We start from the raw sequence: 10,000 nt of genomic DNA, 5'->3' as shown, positions 1-10,000 counted from the left end.
GAACTTCCAATACAAAAAATCACACAATTACTGCTAGAAGACAAACCTACTCTAGCACGAGTTTTGCTGTAAGGACAATGCACAAGGTACAGGGGATTGGATCTTCTTGCACCCTACCTCTGGCCTGGGACGATGGGTGTTGACACACTCAACGTTTAGAGAGATATATTCCACCTCACATCCATAGGCCACAGGAGTTAGTTTGATCACTGTGTGCAGTGGAACTTCAATGTAGGCCAGCTCATCTGAAGTGGAAATTGATTTGCCAATTAAAGTGATTATATTAATCTATTAACTTATTTCTGACTGTACTTTCCTGCATTTCTGTATTGAGTTATTTCAACAAATCAACAAATCAGCATTTTGTTGGAACATTCTAAATCATTCTTTTGATATTCAATATTCATGCCATCTCAAATGTATTCCTAACATACACTTTTCAGGCATTCCCTCTACAAAAGTAATTTTTAAAGCATTCATAAAGAAGGACCTTAAACTCACCTGAAGGTTTGTCAAGGAAGTATGCAAGAAGACATCTCAGGACTGCTTGATGTGCAATCAGAAGAACATTTCCCTGGCGTTCAAGCTCCATAATTACAGGTTCCAGACGTGCTACCAAGTCCTCATAGCTCTCACCTCGGGGATAACGGTAGCTAGTAATGGGAAAGCAAGTGTTAAAGCATTACAGTAATCCAAAGTGAACTTTAATGTCAATATCTAAATAAATATAACAAATATTGACAATATTAGCATAGATACACAAAGAAAATAATAGCAACATCTTTTTTCAGAAGTATAGCATTCTTTTTACTGACTTACCTGAATTTATTCTGGTCACGAGCAGCAAAATCTTCTGGGAACTTTGATTTGATTTCAGCATATGTCATCTCTTCACAAATTCCCTGCAAATAAGAATATAGGGTGAGGCCAAACTCAAAAAAAAAAAAAAAAAAATCTTAAACGTTGGTATGAAATGATTATGATGAAACCAAAGAGCACAAATATCTCTAAGAGGTTATCTGGAGATTAAAAACAAAAATGTTCAAGATGAATATTTAAGGCAAAACAGCAAAAGACAAATAAAAGCAGAATATCTGGTTAAGTCTGCTGAAGGCTGCTTTAACTTACCGCATCAATTTCATTCAGTGCCTTCCACCTTTCTTGGGGAGCATCAATACCCTCTGCTGTCTGAATGGTACGCTTCAACCAAGAGGTCCAAACCCGTAACTGCCAAGTCAGTGAAGTCAGTTTAGTATTATCATAATACAAACAATAACAACAGTAATGATAAATAAGATGTTAATAATAATAGCAACAACAACCACAGTAATAATAACAATAATAATAATAATAATAATATGGAATAATATTTAACTTGTATAAGGCAATTCAGATGAACTTACCTTAGGTATCTTCTGTTCCTTAATGTATTCTGCAAGGGCATTTCCAAATTTACGTCCACGTTCACTCAAGTCCGAGTCCCCTCCAATCTTGCCCAATTGGTTGTAACCACTTTCTCCATGCTGGGAGACAGAAGAATGGAAATAATTATTTAGACACATGAATATCATCACAAATGCATAATAGATATCTTATTAATCAAAAATAAAAATTCTTATTGTTATACTTTCTAAACGCCATGCAAACTATAAATCAGAAATTAATGCTTTACAACTAACCGTAATAGAACAACATACTCTTTACTTACTCGTGCAAGATAGATGGTTCTGGGAGTGACATGAGTATTCATCAAGTAATACACAATACGTGCCTGGATGTGTCCCTCATGCTTGTGAACGACCACCTTCTGCCCTGCTCCCAGGAAGACCCAGTTATTAGTGTTGATATAAATTTTCAATCATCTTCTAAGATGTCTTGTGATACAATGAAAAAAAAAAAAAACAGAAAAAAAGGGTCAAAACACTAAATGCTGATAACAAACCTGTGTTATAGACTTTCATGAAGGAGAGGTGATCTTCCAAGGCTTCATCAAGAGGTTGATATTGTTCCATATAATGTTCAATCCTCTGCAGGAAATCCTCAAGTGCTTCCTCTGATGTCATTCCACGATAGTCTGGGCTGTTTACCTTTACCTCCTGTTGGCAAAAGAGTAAACATTTACCACATGCAATCACTAGACATAAATGCCCTTTTTTCCTTTTCATTCACTAAATATAGAGAAATATCATGCAAGAAAGAAAAAGTGCATTAATGAAGCTACCATAATTAGCAATCTGTTTTGTTCTTTCTCCCTGAAATCACTTACTCTGTGCATGCACACTTAGTAAATTCTGTATTATTTGCAATTTGCTGCTCATCTAGCAAACTTGTAAAACACTCAAGTCAAAACACAAGTTTCTAAAGTGTCCAATAATCCTCAGAGTGCATGAAAAAAATCTTTACTCTCTGAAGCTTCCATTACTCATCTAAAAGTAAAAAATTATCCTAAAATTTACTCTGGTTACAGTACTAAATTCAAGCCTATTATGGGTCCAAAAGGTTCTCATATCAGTAACCTTTCTCATGATATTATATCAAACAAAACTGTTTTCATTAATAATGCTGATTAGCAATACCTTCATCTACCAATTTAGTTTTACAAGAAAATAATTGGCAATACTATTATCATCACTTATACCAAGATCATCATTATCAATATCATAATAATGATAATTATAATCATGGTGCTATTATCATCAATATCATTTTAATATTTACTATCAGTATTAACTACTGTAGTACAGGTAGTAGCAACAGAAGCACCTGATTGTAAACAATTTGTGGAATTAATGTTCAATAACCACTATTCTAAAATAAATATTACATATAAAAGTGGCATATCTGAAAATAATATTATATGTACTTTTCACATAATCATTCATACTACTTCTAATGATAACAACAACAATAATAATAATCATTATCATTATATCATATTTAAACTTACTATCATTCTTGTTACCACCACGATAACCATGACTGTTATATATGCTATCACCATTATTGACATCATTATCATAATTATTAGTATTAGCATCATCCTCACAAATACTATCACCATCACTTTAATATTATTCTTATTGTTATTATCATCATTATTGTCATCACTATCACTCCTATTATCTTTATAATTAATGTCATTATCATTATTAGTACCAGTATCAATATTCCTATTAGTATCATTACATTTTCTGCCAACACAATAACATTTCATATGGTTTAACTATTAAACTATGTATTTTTCCAGTTTAATCTAATTGTGCCATAATATAAATTTGTAACTTTACATACTGTAGTGATAAAATGACAATACCACTATCTGGTATTTATGCTATTACAAATCTTGCTTTGGATTTCAATTTGTAAGCTTGGAAAGACCAACTGCTAACATTTAAATGATAGTCTTAATATTGATCTACAGATAACTCTATGAAATTATACTTCTGCAGTTACATGTTTACAAATAAAAAAGCCATGTTGATGTCTCTAAATATTTACACACCCTTAATTCTAAATGCAGTTTAATTACTAATTCCAAATGCATGAAAAGCATATAGTACTACTCTGCCAACATAGCAAGGACAGACTACTCGTATATGAAATCTTGGAAAATGCAGAATGGAGCATTTTTTAATCCATAAAGCTAAAGCTGACCCCTGTCTATCATGCAACTCTGTTTTAATAAAATTTCAAATAAATGATCTCAATTTAATTTCTAATGTAAATCAATCTGGGGATCATTTTAGATTTAATTTAATATATATAATCATCATATAATTAATGCTGATATGATGTATAATATAAGTACAATGACCTGTGTGAAGAACAGTTTATAAAGAATGAGACTTTATTATTACTGTTATATGGTTCACTTTTATTAAAAATTCTCTTTAAGTCTTACTCATACTCATACTCTTACATACAAGAGAAATCTATTACGTTTAAAACATAAATACTCCTCGTTTTATACAATCTCACCTCTCTAAACATCAAAGAAATTAAAATATCTTGCTCTGATAATAAAAAAATGGTTTAATGTTAAAATTCAGTTTATCCACCATCACCCATATTTGCTTAAGCATCAGTACTGTACAGCAACCAGATTTATCCCACAAAGCACATACAGGAAAACTGAATTTGCAAGGAAACAGCTACTGTGGACAGCTACTTACAGATATTACTTAAAGGTAAAATTGTTTTTTTTCTGTATGGAGATGCTTTTAATCTTCTGAATAAAGAATTGAAATGACCCATAAAGCAAAACTAATTTCTGAAATTTTTCAATTAGATTACTCTGTAGTGGAAAAAACTGGAGATACTTCTTAGAAATATTAAGATTCTCTCCCAACACAATACATTAGGTTCTCCATAATCTATGTAAAAAGAAAAAGAAGAAAAAAATAATAAAATAAAAACAAATGGACCTTTTACTTCCATCAGTAGTGTATGGTCCAATTTTCCTTAGCCACAACCAGTGCAATTCACCAATTGGTTAAAGCCAAGCAAAAATTCTTAAAACATAAAAAAGAACTAATCAATCCTGTATACAAACTTGAGAGCAAGGATGCCCAGGAGATTTATTACTATGAGGTGTCGACCTTGGATAGTCTGGGCCGTTGATCTTCACATCCTGTGCAAGCAAGCAAATTCAATAAAAGTAGGCCATTCTCATTCTCACTTCAATAAGGAAAATTAAAAACGTGATGTGCCACAGCAAAGAATGGCAAAAAAATTGGTGGAAAAGGTACGGGTACAACATTTTATTTGCTTTAAACTAGCCTCAAGGGTTTTTTAATATTTATTTCACTTACCTATCACATGTGTACAATCAATGTGCTATACCAAGAAATGTTTGTAATAAAAGAAGCCAAGAGCATAATCAGTAGCACAGTTACATAGCTTGGTGTAGACCTGTAAGCATGATAGTGAGGTATACGGCATAGTGAAGAATGACAATACACTACTGTATGTTGTATATTCAGTATGAAAAAATATATAGTCAGAAACTTGGCAAGACAGACATTGTGCAATTAACCCCTTAACGACAGGTCATGTCTATAGACGTCAAAACAAACCGCTCAAAATGTGGCGTGCGGCTGTACGCCATGGCGGCGCGCCAAAGCGCTATGAGCTGGTGATTCGGCTTGATGTACCGAACTCCCGCGCTCAGTCAGCGCGTTGCCATTGATCGCCAGAGCGTTGAGTTTTTTTTAGTTTTCTTCACCCGTCACCAAGGGGTTAAAGGCAGATAGCTGAGGAATTAAGTGATCAAAATATCTATTGTGCTCTTTGGATATTTATGAGTTGATAGATGATTGTATGGAGCAATGTTAAATGCCAAATAAAACTTCATACTTTTATATAAAAGATGACTAAAAGAAAGCCACCAAGTATGACCTTTAATTGATATATTTTTTCTGCAACCCAAAATAATAAGTAATGATATAATATAGAGACTTAATTTCAACATAATTCTCCCAACTATTTACTGTGCACAACCATAAATACTTGTCAGCCTTTGAAGTTGACTAAACAGACAATAACAGCAATTATTAAATAAAGAAAGAAATATTTATATCATATGCATATAACGTTATGCTTTGGAGTAACTTCTACTGTACTAAATGTTAAGTAACTATCATTATACAAAAATTATGATGATTTTGATAACTTGCAACATTTCTTAGGATATGCAGTATACTATGAAAGAAAAAGGCATTACCTTCTATACATATGTACTACTGTGTTGCAAACTATCTCAGCTTTCAATAGAAACTGTATTATGATTATGTGTATATGAGTCTCATGAAAAAGCATCTGAACTTCAACTATAAAATGAAAACTGTATCCATCAAACTGAGGAAACTATAATCTCAATTTGCTTCTCGCTGCTAAATATAGCTCTTGCAATCCTCTTTTTCATATCACAATTTAGTTAATTTAGTTTTCTTCAATCCATCAATACGAAATAGTATCTGAGTGTTCATTTACACCTTCAGAATTCTGTGCATTACAAAAGACCAAACCTGTGGGCAGGATCAAATTCGTATCTTATCATGGTAATGACAACATCCAGAAAAGAATAAGGTAAATTCAACATGGCAGTTTCTGGTGATCTAAACAAAGGAAAATGTTTCCTGCACCTGAAAGATAACTAATCAAAGTCTGCAAAGAGACAGGAGGTCTACACTGAAGCGGATTAACCCACTAAGTGCAGGTTTATGTACTGTCCATTGTTGCTTCTGGTGAATTTTGGTGCAAACAGATGGCTCTGCAAGTGTTCAGCCACCAAGGAGTAAAGAAGCAGGCCCAAGTGACAGTGCCTGACTTCCTCACCCTTTGAATTTGCATGAAAATGATTTTTTTTCAAATGCTATTCATATTGATAGTCATTATTATTATTGATATTATGACTAGGACACTTTTGGATATAATTAATAAACTAGAATTACATTGGACATGGCATGTATTCTTGCCATCTGTAGCCATTGGGATAAATCTCCTCTTGTTAACAAGTAGTTTTCATTTTATAACCCTTTGTGCACATTTTGTGCATGTGTGAGCAGGTTCAGAGGTGTGGGTAAGTGGGCAAGTGGGTAGGTGGGTAGTTGGGTGCATGGGTAGGTGGGCAAGTGGGTAGGTGGGTAGTTGGGTGCATGGGTAGGTGGGAAAGTGGGTAAGTGGGTAGTTGGGTGCTGGGTAGGTGGGTGCATGATTAGGCTGGTGGATGCATGGATGGGTGGGTGAAGGGGTAGGTGGGTGGATGGGAGGGTGGGTGTGTGGATAAGTGTTTGGGTACACAGGAGTAGGTGAGTATGTGGGTAAGTATGTGGGTAGGTGGGTGTGTGGGAAGGTGGGAGTATCGGTAGGTGGGTGCATGGGTAGGTGGATGCATGGGTGGGTGGATGTGTGGGTAGGTGGGGTGCATGGGTAGGTGGGGTGCATGGGTAGGTGGGGTGCATGGGTAGGTGGGGTGCATGGGTAGGTGGGGTGCATGGGTAGGTGGGGTGCATGGGTAGGTGGGGTGCATGGGTAGGTGGGGTGCATGGGTAGGTGGGGTGCATGGGTAGGTGAGGTGCATGGGTAGGTGAGGTGCATGGGTAGGTGAGGTGCATGGGTAGGTGGGGTGCATGGGTAGGTGGATGTGTGGGTAGGTGGGTGCAAGGATAGGTGGGTGTGTGGGTTGGTTGGTGGTGTATGAGCAGGTGGGTGTGTGGATAGGTAAGAGGGTGTGTGTTTGTGTGGATGTGTGGGCATGTAAATGAGTGGATGGGCATGAGGGTGGGTGTGTATGAGGATGAGGATGTAAATGTAAATGTAGATGTAGATGTAGATGTATATATTGATGTAGATGTGGATGTAGATGTGGGTGTAGCCTTGGTGTAGTGTAAGTGTAGGTGTAAATGTAGGTGTATGTGTAGAGAGTGTAAATGTAGATGGTGTAGGTGGTGTAGATGGTGTGTGTGTGTGTGTGTGTGTGTGTGTGTGTGTGTGTGTGTGTGTGTGTGTGTGTGTGTGTGTGTGTGTGTGTGTGTGTGTGTGTGCGCATAAATGTGAATATAGATCTACTTGCATACCTATGCTAAATTATTGCTAGTGGAGTAAGAAAATGACTGCTTACTCCAGCATTATGACATGCAGCACATGTAAAAAAAAACATTAACAAAATAACATATTAAGCAGTAAACAAGAACAGCTGAAGAAATTATAGAATTATGGCCATTTAGCATAACATGTTCCATAATCAGGATTTTTAGCAAAGAATGAAGACTACATGAAAATAAAATCACTGTTCGAAATGATACTGTGGTTAAAAGGCTGTAGACATCACTATTAAAGGTTAATACATGACAAGAAGCTCACTCCAATGGCCTGCTTCACTAATTCTTAAACAGATGCAAAGCTCAGACAAAAACAGTCATCACACTTTAGGAGGTAAATGTAGCATCCTGAATTTATGGGCCTGTCTCGTAGACATCAAATCCACAAGATGATCTACCTTAACTATAGCAACCATAATGCGTCTTTGTAAACCCAATAACTGCATCACTTCACATCTGTAATCCTATGCCTTCAATGCCTACACAAGTTGAGATTCAAAATTCCCTTACCCTAATATTTGCCTCAATGATGGATGGGTCATCGCAAATTGACTCTACGTAGAACAGCTTGTACTCCATTTTCTCCACAATGATATTGTATATTATTCGCCGACGATGCATTGTTGTATTTGTAGCATCGAAGACCTGAAAATGAAATTAAATATGGCTGGAGAGTCTTATACAATAGAGATGTTAAAATCACTATCATTATCATCATTACTATCACCATTATCATTACTATTATCATTGTCATTATTGTCATTTTAATTATCATCTTCATAATTATTATCACCATCATCATTATTACTATTATCAGTCATTATCAATTCAGAGACAATTAATTTGTATCATTCAATCAACAGTTCTTTTTAATTCTTCAGTACCTCAATATATATTATTAATGTCCTAACCAAGTTCATCATCACTGTGTGGTCTAGTTTCCTGTTATCTTATATTCATGGAGAAAAAAAAAAAATACATCTGGCAAAACTATGGAGTTCAGAACTTAAACTTCTTTTTGTGTAGCTAATTACATCTTCCTTTTAAAGCCCTTTATAGCTCATGAGCAAAAAAGGAGAAAAAATCCATTTCATTACCATTACTTCTATAATACATTAAAATGTATATATTGCCAAGCTTATAGAAAGATGGAACACTTACAGCAACTTCTCCACCACTATTATCAAGCCAGTCACAAACATCGTCAAGGGCATCCATTGCGCACCGTTCCCTGAGAGCCATTGCTTCCTCATTGTCCGTACGGAAGAAGTTATGGTTCTTGTACATGTGGGTGGCACGTCGACGGTACTCGCCCAAGTTGAACACTAAGGGGGATAAAAGTCATAGAGGGAATCAACAGCCTGAAGATTCATTCTGCAATCTCATCATCAGGAGAAGTAATGTCACATTCTCAGTATTACAATGACCTTTAGAGAGGTTCATACCTTTTGTTTTTATGCCGATCCAGTTGAGGTACCTTGTCAGCTTTTTAGCCATGTAGGTTTTTCCTCTGGCAGGCAGACCCACCATAACAATGACATGTGGCGTGTTGACATAATTGGCACGCTCTCCTAAAGCAGATAAGAAAAATATTCAAATTAGAGAGTCTGAAAATGATCATATACATAACTTTGGCAAAGAAAAGTGAAACTGAACCTTTCTGAAACCATGACAGTGCAATTTCACCTACCATTTGGGAGGCAAGTTGAGCGGTAGCTAAGTCTTCTGTGACGAAACATCTTGAAAATTACTATTACCAATCAAAAACTGATACTGAAACTAAACTTTCCTAAATATCCCATATAGAGAAAATGTAACCATACAATATTTCAAACAAATGAATGAGATAATCTGTTAAGACTGAGTATCATGCACATGGATGTGCTTTCTATACTTCTGCGTTGTACAGTGCAATACAGTTCTATAAAAAGTCCAAGGTACAGATTCACACTTGGATATCACGGTTCCAAGAGCCCTCTTTTTTTTTCTTCTTTTTTTCTTTAAACTCGACCATTATAAGCAAAATTTATATGAAAACACTATTAAAAGTTTACTGAAACATATTAATCCTTCCTGCTGGTTATAATTACCTAGTGAATCCAAAAACAATTATAATGATAATAACATCTGGCAACTAAAAGTGACTGTGCATTTTTTTTTTCTTTTTTTTTTTTTTTTTGTAATGTGTTTAATAAGATAGGTCATTGGCAAGAACACATCTAACCACAGTAGCCTTAAGGGTGAAGAGCCCACATATATAACATAGGTAATTCAGCCTTGGAGTAGGTACTTGTCTTTATCACTTTAGTCTGACCTTGAGACTGTGTTGCCAGCAATGTAAATCGAAAGCTGAATTCCTTACAAATGCATTCTCTCTTAGTTACTATCATAACAAGCAC

General features: G+C 35.4%; 1 protein-coding gene across 6 annotated transcripts in view; it reads right to left on the bottom strand.

Annotated features, from left to right (window-relative positions):
* LOC125047730 (6-phosphofructo-2-kinase/fructose-2,6-bisphosphatase-like) overlaps nt 1–10,000 on the bottom strand; it is a 34,424-nt gene that overhangs the window by 11,843 nt on the left and 12,581 nt on the right. For 2 of the 6 annotated variants that reach the window (XM_047646136.1, XM_047646135.1), the window contains exons 4-14: nt 9,047–9,172; nt 8,763–8,926; nt 8,112–8,246; nt 4,553–4,630; nt 1,943–2,096; nt 1,709–1,812; nt 1,404–1,523; nt 1,129–1,227; nt 820–902; nt 502–653; nt 118–245 (exon numbers count right to left, since the gene is read on the bottom strand). In XM_047646136.1, the coding sequence (XP_047502092.1) occupies nt 118–245; nt 502–653; nt 820–902; nt 1,129–1,227; nt 1,404–1,523; nt 1,709–1,812; nt 1,943–2,096; nt 4,553–4,630; nt 8,112–8,246; nt 8,763–8,926; nt 9,047–9,172 (1,343 nt within the window). Of the gene's footprint in view, nt 246–501; nt 654–819; nt 903–1,128; nt 1,228–1,403; nt 1,524–1,708; nt 1,813–1,942; nt 2,097–4,552; nt 4,631–8,111; nt 8,247–8,762; nt 8,927–9,046; nt 9,173–9,291; nt 9,490–10,000 lie in introns of those variants that run through there. The other 4 variants (XM_047646134.1, XM_047646138.1, XM_047646139.1 and 1 more) reach the window with 3 other exon arrangements.

The sequence above is a fragment of the Penaeus chinensis genome, chromosome 41 (genome assembly GCF_019202785.1).
Source record: "Penaeus chinensis breed Huanghai No. 1 chromosome 41, ASM1920278v2, whole genome shotgun sequence".
Classification (NCBI taxonomy): domain Eukaryota; kingdom Metazoa; phylum Arthropoda; class Malacostraca; order Decapoda; family Penaeidae; genus Penaeus; species Penaeus chinensis.
The sequence above is the reverse complement of the archived record's forward strand: the minus strand, read 5'-3'. Positions and strand labels throughout refer to the sequence as shown.